Consider the following 15,473-nt stretch of genomic DNA (forward strand, 5'->3'; position numbering starts at 1 on the left):
CTGAATCTCTATCCCACGTCTACACTCGTCACCCACATCTCTCTTCCAAACCCCAGCCCTAGACTGCAGTGGACTCCTGGAGGTTTCCAGTAGCATGTCCCAGTGGAGACACCTGGTCAGCACCTCGCACCCAACTCAACTCACTTCTCATGCCTGACCTTCTCTTCCTGGGTCCCCTCTCCTAGGCACCTGCCACTTGCCTAGCTGCCCTGGTCAGCACATGCCATCTCTCCCTCCTTGCCCCCATGGCTAGTGCAGGTCCTGAGTCCTTCCCTCCTGCACTGCTGCCGCGGGCTCCCCATCTCTGAGCTCTGCGAGCCCATCCTCCAGTATTAGCAGAGACCAGCGGTGATCAGAATGCGTCTCCAGAGGCTCCCGATGAACCACATGAAGCCTAGGCACCACAGCAGAACACGAATTTGTCCTGGGGGTGTCTGTCTCACTCCATTGTGGCCCCCATGTTTCTCTGCAGATGCCTTAGCAAACTTCCCGCTCTTCCCAGTGCACAGATACTATTCCCTTTGCCTGAAATGTCCGCACCCTGATGGGGCATCAGCCATCCCTTCTTACCTGGGCTTTTATGCATCATAAGGCTTCCTAGAAGTTCGTGTGCTGTTCATTTCCATTTTCTTGTCCGCCTCCTCTGTGAGACTGTGACTTCAGTCCTGAGGCCGTGGCTTCTTCGCGGAGTTGCCAGTGCCCAGAATGTCATAGAAATTTAATAAGGGGCTGCTGCCCCAGTCACAGTGCTCCCTCTGTGTGCTCAGGCTTTTCCAACCATGGCTGTGCAAAGGGCTTGGGGTGTCCAGTAGCTTCCTCCTGTTCCTTTTTTTTGTGGGGGACCTTTTCTTCTTTTTTAAATTGAGTCATAGTACCATTTAGAACCTTCCCAATGCTACCACCACCACCATCTCTTTCTAGTTAGGATTTTCCAAAGAAAACCCCTTGCGTGATTGTACTTTTACCTGAAATAAGAGTCCAGCTCACAGAGCCAGAGGGTAGAAGAGTGGGTCACCGGGGCCAAGCGGATGGGGAAGTAGGGAGGTACTATTCAACAGGTGTAGAGTTTCAGTCATGTCAGATGAGTAAGTTCTGGAGATCTGGCTGCAGTTAGCAGTACTATCGTGCACTCTTGAAAATCTGTCAAGAGGGTAGATTTCATTGTAAGTGTTCTTAAGAACACCACCAGAAGAGGAGAAGAACACCCCTGCCCCATAGAGCAGTCACCCCGCAACCCTCCTGCCCCAGCCCTGGGCCTATGTCTTGTTCGGATTGGCCTGCGCTGCACATTTCATAGAAAGGAGTCGTTGAATAGGGGACTTTTTGTGTCTGGCTTCCTTCCCTTCACGTGATGTTCTCCAGGTCCATCCACACTGCAGCCCGCATCCGTGTCCGCCCCTTTCCCATGGCCGAGCGACACTCCGCTGTATGGATTTGTTGATCCAGTTCTCAGCCGGGGGCGCCAGGGCTGTTTGCACCCGTCAGCTGTTGCGCGCAATGCCGCTGAGGACGGGCTCGCCCCAGCCCCAGCCCCAGCCCGAGCCGTCGCTAGAGCTCCCGCCTCTTCCATCCTCCCTCCCTCACACCCCACCGCCGTGCTTTGCCAAACCAGAACTCCAGGCACCTGGTCCACGTGTATGTTTGGGGGAAGGTCTCCTCAGGGAGGCAGCTGGCCTCTGCGACATACCTGTCCCCGCCCGAGCCCCTTTTGCCCTTCGTCCCCTGGCCACTTTCTTGGTGATTGGTCCCACTTGGTCTTGAGATCACGGACATGCAGTATGCATGTCTTGTCTCTGCAGGGAGGGCTTTCGGGTCAGCGAACCCTTGGGCTCCTGTGTCACCCACACAGCCTTGCCCACTTCAGGTGGCCCAAGGGTCCCACCCAGTTCCCAGACCTGTGCCCGCTTTGTGCCACCTGTCTGCTAGTGACTGACCATCTTCCACTCTCCTCTGTCCCCCCCCTTTGCAGATGACGTGCTGACGAAAGACGCGGGTGAGTGTGTGATCTGCCTGGAGGAGCTGCTTCAGGGGGACACGATAGCCAGGCTGCCCTGCCTGTGCATTTATCACAAAAGGTATGGAAGGGCCCCCAGGGCCGGTCAGCTCCATCTGCGATCCCAGAGGGCCCCTTCCCTGCTGCTGGGGTGGGGGGGCACCCTCACCACCAGCCGTTCAGTCCCCTTGGGTGGTGGGACGACCTCTTTGCCAAGGGCTCTAAGTGGGGGCAGAGCAGGTCTCTGGTGTGATGGCCTGGATGGTAAGGGCTGACAGACAGACCTGCGGAGCCCATGGGCGAGAGGCACTTAAGATCCCACCCGGAAAGAGGTTGCTTTTGCATGTCTCCCTGAGCCTTTTCTTCCTCCACGGGCTGCTCCACAGTACGAGAACTGTCATCCGTGCCAGAGAGGCTGCACAGAGGGCTAGTGCGTGCAGCCCCTGTCCCTTCTCCCCCAAGGGCCAGAGGCAAGAATAGCCACGACTTGGGCAGCCACGGCACGAAAATCTGCTGGAATTAGCAGGGCTCAGAGTCATTCTCAGGCTCTAGTACGAGCCGTGGTCTTGCTTCCAGCTAGAAAGAAGACACCTCTTTTCCCAAGACGGGAGGACACTCTGTGCCATCTGCTCTTGGCTCCCTGAGTCCCAGAACTTCTTCTGACATACGGGCTTTTTCACAGCCCGCCTCACAGGGCTACTGGCCACGAGGCGATGGTGGCGCCTGGCACACAGATGTGGCTGGTGCATGAGAGGCTCCAGGTTGGCCCCAGGGGAGGGGGTCTTGGACTGGGTCTGGCACAGATTGCTCCAGCCCCCCAGGGATGCACCGCTCAGAACCAGAAGATGGAAATGCTGGGCTCTAGGGGAGAATTATGCAAATTATCTACCTGGTTCCTGTGTTCAAAAATACCCAGATGTTGGCTTACAAGTCAGAAAACTCTCTTGGGGCAATCTCTTTCCTGTCTGGTTCAGATGGTCCTTTCTCTGAACACTGGAGACCAGGGTTTCACTGTCAGCCTCTTGTCTGGCCCTGTCTGACCGTCCCCAGCAACGTGACTGAGCCAAAGTGCTGGTCCTCCCCTTCCCATCTCCTCCAGGAAGGGTTCTGGCCATCCGCTGACCACAACTACCAAGCTATGTAGAGCTTGGCAGGGGTGGGGAGGGAGCATGTCTCCTGAGAAGTCCCACCGGGGACAAAGCCTCAAGGCTGCCCCTTTGACCAAGGAGGGGGCTCTCCGGACCCCAGAGCTGGAGCAACAGCCAGCCTGCTGGGTCTTGGTTCCCATCTTCTTGTGCTTTAAGCCCGAGAGACGGTGGGCTCACTGGCCAGCACGGCTGTCCCGCTCTCACCCTCTCCCTGGTAGCTGTTACCCCCCACCGCCCCAACCCCATCCAGGCTCCCCTCGGGTGAGGCCTTGGTCCCTCTCAGGGCCACACTCCCTGCTTCCTGCAGCTCCCAGATCCAGCCAGTCCTATACCCACCCTGCTGGGCCGATGCCTCAGGCTGAGCTGACATCAGTCTTGGTGTTCTCCCTTCTTGCTTCAAAAAGTGGGTGTCTGGGGACATACTTGTTTTCCCCTGAGGTCCTCATGAGTGATTTAGCAAACCCCTGCTCAGAAGCCTAACCCCTGGAGAATACACCCCAAGGAACAGCCTGGTCAATGGTAACGTGTCTCCCCTTGCCACCTCCCTGCCTCAGTTGCATAGATTCATGGTTTGAAGTGAACAGATCTTGTCCAGAACATCCCGCGGACTGACCCTGCTGGGCTCGCTTGCTGACTCCTCTCAAAGGTGAGCCCGTGGCTGGGGGTGCTCTGGACTCTGGGCCTGGGGTCCAGTCACTCTGGGGCCTGGAGGGTAGGGAGCTCAGGTGCCCTTACACACCCCACCAAGAAGGGAGCATCTTATTAGTTAATGGTTCTGTGAGGGGGCGGGTATGATTCTCCAGGAAGACTAGCAAATACAAACTCCTAACCTGATGGAGAAGCTCAGTAGAATTACATTCGCTGGGAAAAGACCCATGTATTCCGGACATCTAAAGCGAGTCTCCCTGAAGAAGGCTCAAAAAGATCCCGTGGAACGTGCCGGGTGGGAGAAGCAGCGGCGAGCTCTAGGACCAGACGCTGGGTTTGTGTCCTGCTCCGCCTCGTGCTGGAGGAGTGGTGAGGGCAAGTCCTGCTTCTCGGGGTCTCTGCTTCTTCAGGCCAGGGGGATAACCTCACTCCCTGTGGGAGTCCCTGTGGGACGGTACACTGTCCTCTGCGGTGCTCATCCGTGATCATGTCACTGCTGGTTCTTCCTGCCTTTAGGCCACCTGCCTCCCACACACACTCACACTCTCACCCATACTTACGCACACACCGCTTCCAGATCAATCTCTGCAGCAGGCCGGCACAGCCTTCCCCACCAGCTATGCACACGTGGTCCCTATCTAACTGTGCTCTGACTCCCCGTGTCCTCCCCAGGGCACCTTGCTTCTCTGCTGACCACCCTCTCCTGTCCCCAACCTCCCTGTCCCTTGTGAGTTCTGAGGCGGCACTTTCTTTTTTCTGGCAAACAAACAAAACCCCTAGAGAAAACCAAAACCCTGACTCCACCTCATCTCACATCAAAAGGTTTTGGGGCTTCCTTTCTTTTCTCTCTCTTGCTGTCTGTCTCTCTTGTTTTTGTTTGTTTGTTTTGTTTTCCTTTGTTCTTTCATTAGGTTTATTTTATTTATTCCAAGTAAGCTCCCAGATCAGCTGATGATGTCAGACAAATCAGGGACATTTGCTCTTTATACCTTCCCCTCAAAAACTGAGGACACGGGGAGAAGAAAAAGCAAGGGTGAGAGTGAGGCAGAGGGACTGGGCCGGCGCCGGAGCGGGAGTCCAAACCCCGGCGGGACGTTTGGCTTCGGGCCCCAGAGTGGAACCACAGACGCCCGGCCAGCCTCAGCAGGATGCATGCGGCCGGCCTCGGCTGCCAGAGCGCGACTTACGTGTTCCGGTCCACACAGGGACAGCCAGCCCCCGTTCCTGAGAGGAGGCATCGGACACGGGCAGAGCTGAGCTGGGGACACCAGTGGGAACAGGGCACCCCTTCTGCACTGACTTCCAGAAAATGGTTCTCCCTTTCTCCCTGAGGACATCAAATTGGATGAGAGCGAGTTTGAGAGAAGAATCAACTGCTATCTTTCCCCTCAGCCCTCCTCCCAGGAGGGAAAGGGCATTTTCTTTTACACCTTTGAAAGGCATTGTGGGTCTGTCTAAAGTGTTTACAAAAAAAAAAAAAAAAATTATAAAAAAAAAGTCTAGTGTCGACTGGTGTTTTCCCTCGTGATGTTTACAGATTGCTGTCTGCTGCCCAGCTAGAGCCCACTCAGTGACAGAGACGAACGGGGCCGCGCACACGGTCTCCTCCTGTGCCCAGCACCTTCCCATCTCCACGCCCACCCTGGCCCTGTCTATCACCACCACTCTGCCTTGGGTGTTTTGTCTTTCTTTCTTTTTCTTTTTCTTTTTTTTTTTTTTTTTTTTGGTGGGGTTTTTTTTTTTTTTTTTGTATTTTTCCCCCTCCATTTTCTGGCTTGGTTTTGCACATATCTCACCTTGGGACCCTGATATTTAACTTCATTGCCAAAAAAAAAAAAAAAACAACAACAACCACCAACCAACCTATCAAGGACCTCTTCCTCTCCCTACCCTTTATCTCTCCCTCCTTCCCTCCTGGTTCTGGTCAGTTCAGAGGATTTAATAATCACAAGTGTCCTGCAAAAATGCCAGAACATTTTTCTTAGACCCTTGTGGATTTTTTGTTTCCAGAAAACTTAAACACACAAAAGACTTACTAAAGGAATATGTACAGTTATCCCTGTTTTCAGGCACTCTGTTTGAGAACATTTTAGCCATTGATGTTCACACGTGGCATCAGCCCATGCAAGATAGGTTTCTGTATTTATATATTAAAATACAAAAAAAAAAAAAAACCTTATAAAATGTTTAAAAAAATGTTCAAAGCTTGGGGGAAAAGCTTTCTTCATTAGTCAAGGTGTTTTGATATGGTATTAAAATGTCTAATAAAAGGTGCACTGTGTGACTTTATTTTAATGAGGTATTGTTACACATTCAAGAATTGGAGGTTGAAGGCCTGTCCCCCACTCCCTCACCTACCTCCCTAGCCTTCCTCCAGGCTGCTACTTGGCACTACAGGAGTGTGGAGTGGTCCTCAGAGCAGTCATGCCTGGGCAGAGGGAACCTGGCAGGTCATACCTGAGTCCTTCGGGGGTTTTGACCCTCCCAAGCATCATGGAGTCCGTCTGCCATCACCTGCGGAGTGGTTATGACAGAACTCTTCAGGAAAGATCTGCGGGGGCAAAAAGATCCTGCAGCCGGTGGAGGCTGCAAGGATGAAAACTCAGGTATCGGCCCAGTCCCCGCCTTCATCCTCAGTTCCCCATCCCACGTCCGTCCTGCCTCGCCTGTTGCTCAGTCTGCATCTCGGTGCTGACTCATGGGCGTGCTTCATTGAGGCCGAGAAGGAGGCCCTGCTTTGGGGCTGAGCCAGCTCAGAGCCCTTGAACTGGAACCAGCCACTCCGGGCTCACAGGAGTTGGCACACCTCAAGCTGGGCGGGAAGCTCGGAGCAGGGGGTAGCGGCTCATGCCTGGCCTCTGTCCCTGTGCCAGACAGGCTCCTGGAGCTGCATTCCAGGACCTCCTGCAGAGCCTGTGAAGGAAGGCTCTGGAGGGAGATGCCTCCAAGCTTCTGTGCTCACACCCCTCCTGGGGCCTCTCCAGTGCTGTTGCCTGGAGAGTGCTCTGGCTCCCCCAGGCCCTGGCTCTGCAGTCCTCCAACGTCAAGTGCTTCCCAAAGCACCTACTCTGTGCAAGGGCACCGCAGGCCGGGGCGGATGTGAACCGAGGCACAGGCACACTCAGAGTGTTCAGAGAAATGCTAAAGAATTTGCGGGTCTGAGCCTGGGCCTTAGCGTCAGACCCACCTGGGGTGGGGAACCCCCAATCCTCCCTGCCCCCCGGGTCCAGCCCTTTCCAGGGTAGCAAGAGCATGAGCTCTAAACGGTAGGTGGGCTCCTCTGTTGGGCAGAATGATCTTGGGGGGACAACGTGGCCCTTCTGAACCTGAACCCCAGGTTGGATCGCATTTGAGTGGGGACAGAGCCGCACAACTCAGGTCACCGTGAGGGGCAAACAATCCTCCCGGAAGCCTCTGGCACATGCAGAGCAGGTTCCCTCGTAGATCCGTCCCTGCAAAGAGCACTGTTCTATTCACAGCACCTCCTGCTTCTGCCTGGCAACTGTGTCTCCCTGTTCTAAATTTAATTCCTCTAGCAAAGCTGGCCCTGGAGATCTCCTTGCCTGACCCCTGGGCCTGCAGGCAGAGGCCTCTGTGACCACCTTGGCGGCTTTGGCCCGGGGGCCTTGGCAGGTCCCTGAGTAAGCCAAGTGGTCGTGACCCGGTAGGGCAGGCTGCAGCCCACACTGGGCTCTATTCCAGGCTCCTGGGGCCAGTCCCTGTCCCCACCCCCAGCGCCTTGCACTCCCACCCAGCGCACGGCGGCCCTCTGCCGGCTGCGTGTTCTCAGAATCTACCCAGATTGCCGGCTCTGAGGGCAGGGTGGACCGGGCTGGTCCAGGCTTCCCAGGGAGAGCTGCGCTGTCATTCATGCTCCATCCAGGCAGCTTTCCCAAGCTCTGTCCTTCCAGGAGGGGAGGACACCAGCTGGAACTGGGAGGTGGCTAAGGGCCTTGCACACCTTGGGGAGCTTCCTGGGCAGAAGCAGCTCACTAAGACTGTTCAGCTAGCAGCCGTTTAACAGTGTTGAGTTTCCTAGGAGAAGGTCCTTATGCTTAGGCGGTAGATGTTAAATTCTATAGGTAAATGGTGTCAGGAAATGTGTAACTCAATTCCAGATGGTTCCCCAGAAAGTACACACACAAAGCAAATTAGGCAGAAATAGTCAGTTGAATCTTCAGGGGCTGGTATTTCAGCGAACAGTGAGCTTGTTCTTCCAGCTCATCTAAGAAGAGCAGTGCCCAGTAAGGGAGACACCTCCATTGCAGACCTTCCCCCTGAGCTGGGGGCGAGGCAGCCAAGTTGGGGTGGGGGTGGGGCCAGTGAGCTGTGCGCTGCTTAGATGGTGCCTGGAGCTGGTCGCTTGGGGAGAGCCGGTGAGGCTTGCCCCCACATCACCCCTTGCCCGAGCTACTGCTTGCAGCCTGGGGGTGGAGACGTCCCAGAGGCGCAAACTGGGCTCAGTCCCCAGTGTTCGAGTGGCTTCCAAGGACCAAGTTGGGCTGAGAAGTCCCAGAAGGGTGCCTCTGTCCAGGGCCTGGACAGCTGATGGGAGAGGCAGGGAGGGACCCAAGAGGTGGAGGCAGGGAAGGAGTTCAACAGGTTCCTGGGAGTGAGGTGAGATGGGAGGGTCCCGCTGGCCTTCCTGCTTTGCTGAGCTAGCACCTTTGCTTAGGGGCCAAGGGAAATGGGCCCGCAGGATAGGCTCCTGGGACGGAGTTTAGAGACCGACTTCCAGGACACCAAGCCAACCCCATCTCAACCTTGGGGAAGTAGGGAGGGGACCCAAGGCAGAGTTACAGGCCCTGGACAGAGGGGAGTCCTGGGTGCCGCTGCCCAGCGCAGATGCTGTGGTGTTGGGCGCCCTCTTGTGGGCTTGGGAACAACTGATAAGTTTGAGGGCCAAGTGGTCTGGTCAGGGATCCTAAGGCATGGGCAGGCCCAGGGGAGCGAGGGCAGATCCTGACTTCAATGGGGAAAAGCTAGTAGTAAAATACATCACACCATGGAGAAGTATAATACAAGGACAAAAATTTCACTTCCTTTTCCATTGATTGGCAGCAGCCATTTGAAGAACATGTTCAGAATGTTCTCGGGCCCAGTCGAGGCCGGTTGTGAGGGGCGTCAGCCATGGGCAAATCCTCAGGCTCTCTGTTCTCATGAGCAGCAGTTGCGACAGGGACTTTCGTCCCTGAAAGTGACTTTCTGTAGCCTAAGCACCATTCCCTCCCTCCCAGGCTGCGATAAGTCAGAGGACAGACAGGGGAGGAGGGACGAGGGACAAGGACAAAGGTTAGAGAACCTGAAGGAGGTAGTGAGGACAGGCACAGGAGGCCATTCACAGGTACTGTCTGCTTATCTCCAAACTGCTGCAAATGGGGTTCTGGTTTATTTCAGGGGCCCAAGGACACCTACACCAGGAAAGGCCTATTCCTGTCACCACACCAGACAGGTAGAGTAGGGCTGAGGGAGCTAAGTCCCTGAGGCCTTGCCCCCAGCCCTCAGCAGCAGGGAGGGCTGGACCAAGGGGAAGGCAAGCAAGGACACCTGCAGATCTGGGCCAAGACAGAACTGTTTTGTGACAAGAAGGAAGGTTCCAGAACAGGAGGTTCCACTGTCTGGGGGCTTGTAGGCCAAGCACTTGGAGACCCTCACAGCACCTTGCCTGGGTTCATGAGGCCTCGGGGATCCAGCATGGCCTTCAGCTGCCGCATGATCTCCATGCCCACGACGCCCACCTCCTCCTGTAGCAGCTGCCGCTTGCCCAGCCCAATGCCATGTTCCCCAGTACACGTCCCGTGGAGTGCCAGTGCCCGCCTGGGAGGCAGCGAAGAGATCCTCAGCAGGGTGCTCCTTCCCCCCACCCCACCCCACCCCCGCCAGCCAAGGGGTTTTCTCTTACCTGCCCAGCTGTTTTCCAAAGTCCCTGACCCTGCGGAGCTCCTCGGTGTCCTCTGGGTCCACCAGCAGAATGCAATGGAAATTGCCATCGCCCACATGTCCAACAATGCATCCTGCGAGCCCAGAGGATAGAGCTGCTGCCCCAGTCCAGGCCTCCCCCTTCCCTCCTGCATGGTGCTCCGGCAGTGGGCATGCGGACCTGTGAGTCCTGACGCCTTCAGGTCCTCCTTGGTCTGCACCAGGATCTCCGGCAGCCGGGAGATGGGCACACACACGTCGGTGGAATAGCCCTGGGTGGGGGCAGGTTTGTGAGGTTGTCCCCCCTCACCTCCTGCCTGCCTGGAGGTAAGAGGTCCTTGTGGCCAAGGTTAAGAACAGGTCAAAGGAGCCTTGACCTCACCCCCCCACAAAACTAGCTGCTTTTCTCTAGGCCTATTTGCGCCGGGCGACCAGACACATGGCCAGAGTGAGTGCCCTGCCTTGCCCACAGAGGCTTTGCCAGCTCTCACCTTGCTCCCTGCCGGGCCACATGCAGGGCATACATGGAGGGGCCCAGGCGGCCACGCCTTCACACATGCTGCCTGGAGCCCAGTCTCCCCTTCCATTTGGCCGACCCCTTCTGCTTCATCCTCTCTCCAGCCTGCCTGCCCTCCGCGTGCACGGACCCTAAGAGCACCTGCGCTGTCCCTGTGCCCAGGCCGGGGCTGCCTCCTGAGGCTTTGGCAGACAACTAGTTCTCCGCTAGACAGTGTCTGAGAAGCAGCTGGGTAAGGGCCAGGCTGCCCACAGTGGGTCTCAGCCTCCTGCTTGGGACAGCAGGATGGTGGGCAGTGGCTGCTACCTGCACCCCAGCCCAACTCACCTTGCAGCCCGGCCGCAGGGCCAGAGCGGCGTACCAGGCGTTGTGCCTCGCCGCCCAGAGCCGGCTGCGCTCCTGGGCCCCCTTGGCCCAGGAGAAGTGGGAGGCTCCATTGTGCTGGGTGATCTCCTCTGCAAGGGCGGGGTGGGGGGAGGTTCACACGGGGCCTCACTCGGGGCCAGCCTGAGCCCCCCACCCCACAGGAGCCCAGCACACCTGCCCGCTCTATCTGCTCGGCCAGTGCCCGCTCAGACCCGTGGAACTCAAGGAAGAGTGTGGGTGCCACGAAGGAGTTCAGCTGGCTGTGCCTGTTGCAGGCGTCCATCATGACTTCATCCAGAAACTCTGGGGCCAAGGAGAGGGCAGGTGAGGTGAGGCCCAGGCCTCTTCCAGGAAGCCCACCTAGACGGCCCAGCCCCCAGCTCACCAATGCGGGCCACGGGCACTGCAGCCTGGAGGATGTGAACGGTGGCATCCACAGCAGCCTGGACACTGGGAAACGCGCAGGTGGCGGCCACCGTGGCCTCAGGGGCGGGGTGCAGGCGCAGGGTGGCAGCCGTGATGAGTCCCAGTGTCCCCTCAGAGCCCACGAAGAGCCCTGTGAGGTTGTAGCCTGCTGCACTCTTCCTGGACCCCGGGGACATATAAGGCAGGTGAGTGCCCGGCCAGGAGGTGGTGGAGTTCTGGCCACAAGCCTGAGCTGGAGGCCCAGCACCGTCCCCCAGGCCCCTGCCAGGAGGGGAGTCGGCCCAGCCTGCCATCAAGACAGCTGAAGAACGTTGGCGGGTGTGCGTGACTGGACGCTCAGAGCCCTCAGGGGCCTGGCCCCCCAATCCCATTTCCGGGAGGGGGAGGGGCTCACCGGAAGTGCCGGCCCAGGCCCGCGGTGTGAAGCAGCCGGCCCCCGGGCAGCACCACCTCCAGGTTCAGCACGTTGTCCCGCATCGTGCCATACCGCACAGCGTTGGTGCCGGAGGCCGCGGTGGCCACCATGCCCCCGAGGGAGGCGTCCGCGCCCGGGTCTGCAGGGCAGAGTACAGGCAGAAGGCGGCCTGGGGTACGTACCCGGGGACCGAGGGCTCCCCTTGCGCCCGGAAACAGCCCTGCCCCCCTGGGAGCCCTCAGGGCACCGGGGAAGGGCCTCGAGCTCCAGCCTACCCACAGGAAACCAGAGGCCACTGTCCCGCAGGTAGGTGTTGAGCGTTTTGCGGGTGACGCCGGGCTCCACCACCACAGAGAAGTCCTGTGGGTTTACCCTCAGGATTCGGTCCATGCGTGTCAGGTTGATGCAGACGCCGCCCTGGTGGGAAGGGATGCCAAGGAGCTGACGGACCTGCGTCCTCCCGGGGCCAGGCCACCTCCCATAGGACCTCCTCTCCAGGCTGAGCTGCCCACAGGTCAGGAGCCCCGGAGGGCAGGTAGGGTGGGGAGGAGGCAGCCACGGGGGGGGTGGGGGGGGCGCCTACCTGCATGGCACAGACTCCACCCTCAAGCCCCGTGCCCGTGCCAAATGGGACGATGGGCACTCCTTGGCTGTAGCACAGGGCGGCCAGCCGGCTGACCTGTTCCACATTCTGGGGCCACACCACAGCGCCTGGAGGTCGGCACCTGGAACCAGACCATCAGCAGTTTCTGCGGGCACGGTGTACCCTCGGTCCTGCTCATGTCGGAGGAGCCCCAAGGTATCACGGGTGGGAGAGGGATGGTGGGGAGGAGAGGCAGAGAATGCAGCCCTCCCCCCAAAAAACGATAGGGTGGGGGGAGAAGACAGCCCAGGACTCTGATGGGGGAGGGGCCCCCACACCTGTGCATGGACTCATCGTGCCCGTGCTGCTCTCGGTCAGCAGCAGTAGTGGACACATGAGGGCTCCCCACAACTGCCTTCAGAGCCTCCACAAAGCCTTTGCTGAGCTCGCCCTGCAAAGAAGAAACACACCGCCAGAGTCGCTCAGAGCCCCCCACCCCCGGCCCCCATGGGCCAGGTCCAGGAGTGGAGGAGGGGCTGCCAGCACCCCACTGACACCAATTGGAGGACCAGCACATCTAGGCCTGGCCGGTGGACCCACAGGAAGTAAACCCACTCTACAAGAAGGCCCCTTTCTAAACAGAACCATCAAGGTCAGTGTTTCAGTTGGGAAAAAACAGCACCGGGGTCAAAATAGAGCCAGTTTCACTCTACGGAAAGGAACAGGTTCCATAACGTAGCCAGTTCTGCCCTAGTGGCTTGGAAGAGTTACTTATCTCTGCCCTTCCTCCACCACTGCCCCAGGCACGCTAGGAAACTGAGAGGGATAGAAGAATGGGAAGGGAAAGCCCCATCCCCAAACCACTGAGGTGCCTCCCCCAACCATCCTTACCCCCTAGGCATTGTTTCAAAATGTGTCTATACATTTGGGAGCCCCAAAGAGAGCGTTCTGGAGCCCATATACTTTCGATTTTACACCCACAAGCCTCATTTGTGGCAGCTGTGGGGACCTCAGCTCATCTCACTCAACACCCACGCTTGGCACAGAGCGAGCCCAGTGATCCTCCGCTCAAGGTCATAGGGTGCTCGTGCAGCACACAGAGCCTGGTGGAAGCTTGGCATCTGGCCCCCCACCCTCCAGCGGGCTTCCCCCTCCCCCACCTACCTTCGTCCCCCTGGAGCAGTAGCCCCTCCAGGGGAACTGCCCCGGGGGGTTCGCAGCAGCCCGGAGCAAACTGGCCATTGTGGGGCAGCAGCCCAAGGGGCGTGTGCTAGGTGGCCAGGTTGCTGCCCCAGCCCAATGGCTGTGCTGGGGGGAGGAGGGGTGGCCGCTTAAGGTGGCACGGCCTTAAGGTGGCCCTGCCAGCCCTTGGTGTGTCATTACTCCCAAAGAGGTGAGGGTTACCTAACACAAAGGGAAACAGGCTAGCGGCCCCTCTCTGGCTTAAGGCTCTGTGGTGGCTTCCCTTGGTCTTTAAAATAAAGGCAGCATCCTTGCCATGGACTTAAAGGTCCCTATGGTCCCTGCTCTCCTTGACATCTACCCACTTTTTTCCAGTCTCCTCTTTGGCATCTGAGTTCCAGTTTCCCTTTGGGTTCCTGTATCCCCTGAGCTCCAGCCCAGCTCAGGGCCTTGGCACACATCCTTTGTCTCTCTTACCCTGCAAGTCTCAGGACTCTGAGGAGGCGGAGGTGGGGAGGGAGTAGGGCAGTGAGGCAAGCCCGGAAGTCTCCATGGAAGAGGGGAGATCTAAGTAGGCACTCCTCTAGTTCACCAGCTAAGTGAAGGGAAAGGAGGGTGTCCTTTCATCTCCACTGTTCTGCTGGGTGGATTTCAGAACCATCCTGCAGTGATGTGGCTGCCACTCCTGAAGCTCTTCCAACCTCCCTTTTCCTTCCACAGCAAATTTGGAGACGCATGTTGCTAACATTACTAAGATAAAGCTATTCCCAGCTTTGTTTTTCTTCTCAATTGAATCACGAATACAAACTCCTACTTGGGTCCTTCTCCCCAGCCACGTTTGAATGAATTCACATTTCCACTCCCGGTGTGTTGCTTAACTGGCTTGTTTCAAAAAACGTCTCTTACCGTTGGCTAGTTCAAATCAAGATCCTGTGAAAGTCCACAAAACGCATTTGGTTAACATGTCTCATAAATCTGTTTTCTTCTCTAGCAATTTCCCTCCCCCCATACCTTTTTTTCCGTGCCATTTATTTGTTAAAGAAACTGGGTCTCTTGTTGTGCAGAATTTTCTACCTTCTATTTGTGGATGGTTGCATCCATGTGGTATTGTTTGATATCTTCCTCTGGTCCCTGTATTTCTTGTAAATTGTTAGATCAAGGTGTGGCGCTGTGCAGTACAACTTCCTGTTAAATTTTGGAAATATTCGGTACCTGTGCTTCCATTAGCCACAGGTAGCTAATGGTACTGGAGGTATCTGTTGTTTGAGGAGAGATGCCAGGGAGAGATTGTGGCAAACCCTAAAAGAAGACCTGCAATGCAGATCCCTAAGGTTTGGAAGCAGGGTCATGACATTTGCAACAGAGACTATATACACCATTCAAAAAAGTGCCCCCTGGCCTGTTACCAGGTCCTGGTTATGCTGGTGAGTGTGAGCACATCAAGTGGCTACCTGGCCGGAGCTGGGCATCATGGGCTGTGTTTGTTTTTGGTTTGTTTGTTTGTTTGTTTTTAAGATTCCATCCATTCATTTGTCAGAGAGAGAGAGAGAGAGGACAGCAGGCAAGGGAGGGAGCCCAATGCGGGACTCAGTCCCAGGACCCTGGGATTGTGACCTGAGCTGAAGGCAGAAGCTTAACTGACTCAGCCACCCAGGCATCCCCATGGGCTGTATTCTATCACTCACCAATTCATAAAGGCAGGTGGGTCCAAAACAACCCATCATTAGACAAAAGAGTAATAGGTAAAATTGGGCACAACCAGGGCCAGAAGGCAAACTAAGCTGCACAGGTAGACGGCTTGGATCCCCAGGTCACCCACCATCACCTGGCCAGCACCTTTCCTTCAGCTCACACCTTTATGGCCATAAGGGGAACTTTGATGACCAGCTGATAGAAGAAGGAAAAGTTCAAGCTGGGTTCATGAATGGGTAGGCTCAGTATGAGGGTGTGAGCCAACAGACTGTTGCTACACTAGGGCTCCCCTTAGGGGTAAAGGAAGTCCCTCCAGTTGGCAGAGCTCCAGGTCACGCACCTAATCATCCCCTTTTATAAAAAGAAAAATGGCCCCATAGAAGAATAAGTATAGGCTCCTGGGCAATGGCGAATGGCTTGACTATGTGGTCAAGGTCCTATGAAGGAGAAAGATTGGAAAATCAGGGTCCAAGAGGTTTGGAGAAGAGGCATGTATATGGAGCTCTAGGAGTAAGCACAAAGTGGGATCTCTGTAGCACAGGTATTACACGTTAACGCCCACCAGCCAGTATCTGACACGGAAG

At 56.7% G+C, this 15,473-nt stretch overlaps 3 protein-coding genes across 11 annotated transcripts in view; 2 read left to right on the forward strand and 1 right to left on the reverse strand.

Moving 5' to 3' along the window:
• Positions 1 to 5,631, forward strand: part of ZNRF1 (zinc and ring finger 1) — a 98,306-nt gene extending 92,675 nt beyond the window's left edge. The window contains exons 3-5 of one of the 3 annotated variants that reach the window (XM_032323104.1): positions 1,970 to 2,075; positions 3,696 to 3,787; positions 4,701 to 5,631. In XM_032323104.1, coding sequence (XP_032178995.1) covers positions 1,970 to 2,075; positions 3,696 to 3,753 — 164 coding nt within the window. In that variant the 3' untranslated portion in view covers positions 3,754 to 3,787; positions 4,701 to 5,631. Of the gene's footprint in view, positions 1 to 1,969; positions 2,076 to 3,695; positions 3,788 to 4,055; positions 4,529 to 4,700 lie in introns of those variants that run through there. The other 2 variants (XM_032323106.1, XM_032323103.1) reach the window with 2 other exon arrangements.
• Positions 1,105 to 13,300, reverse strand: LDHD (lactate dehydrogenase D). 6 transcript variants are annotated; one of them, XM_032323092.1, is made up of 12 exons: positions 13,180 to 13,300; positions 12,354 to 12,466; positions 12,016 to 12,157; positions 11,708 to 11,849; positions 11,412 to 11,571; positions 10,977 to 11,176; positions 10,766 to 10,894; positions 10,553 to 10,680; positions 9,890 to 10,025; positions 9,692 to 9,803; positions 9,450 to 9,606; positions 1,105 to 1,140 (listed from the first exon to the last, which is right to left on the reverse strand). In XM_032323092.1, exons 1-12 carry the CDS (start codon positions 13,255 to 13,257, stop codon positions 1,120 to 1,122), a joined length of 1,518 nt encoding a protein of 505 aa, XP_032178983.1. In that variant the 5' UTR covers positions 13,258 to 13,300; the 3' UTR covers positions 1,105 to 1,119. The 6 variants fall into 6 exon arrangements, with proteins under 6 accessions (XP_032178983.1, XP_032178982.1, XP_032178981.1 ...); XM_032323091.1 differs by lacking the exon at positions 1,105 to 1,140 and adding an exon at positions 6,023 to 6,340; XM_032323090.1 differs by lacking the exon at positions 1,105 to 1,140 and adding an exon at positions 6,024 to 6,303.
• ZFP1 (ZFP1 zinc finger protein) overlaps positions 11,604 to 15,473 on the forward strand; it is a 40,158-nt gene continuing 36,288 nt past the window's right edge. Inside the window, exons 1-2 of one of the 2 annotated variants that reach the window (XM_032323096.1) lie at positions 12,133 to 12,231; positions 12,532 to 12,667. The gene's annotated coding sequence lies outside the window, so the exon portion shown is untranslated. Of the gene's footprint in view, positions 11,739 to 12,132; positions 12,232 to 12,531; positions 12,668 to 15,473 lie in introns of those variants that run through there. The other variant, XM_032323097.1, reaches the window with a different exon arrangement.

Source organism: Mustela erminea, chromosome 19 (genome assembly GCF_009829155.1).
Source record: "Mustela erminea isolate mMusErm1 chromosome 19, mMusErm1.Pri, whole genome shotgun sequence".
NCBI lineage: Eukaryota > Metazoa > Chordata > Mammalia > Carnivora > Mustelidae > Mustela > Mustela erminea.

Bases quoted from the DNA above. Each gene is read 5' to 3' on its own strand.
- LDHD (XM_032323088.1), bottom strand. From the start codon at position 13,257: ATGGCCAGTTTGCTCCGGGCTGCTGCGAACCCCCCGGGGCAGTTCCCC. The intron at 11,850-12,015 runs GTAGGCGCCCCC...CCTTCCCACCAG, and splicing joins GTGGAGTCTGTGCCATGCAG to GGCGGCGTCTGCATCAACCT. The intron at 9,804-9,889 runs GTCCGCATGCCC...CTGGGCTCGCAG, and splicing joins GAAGGCGTCAGGACTCACAG to GATGCATTGTTGGACATGTG.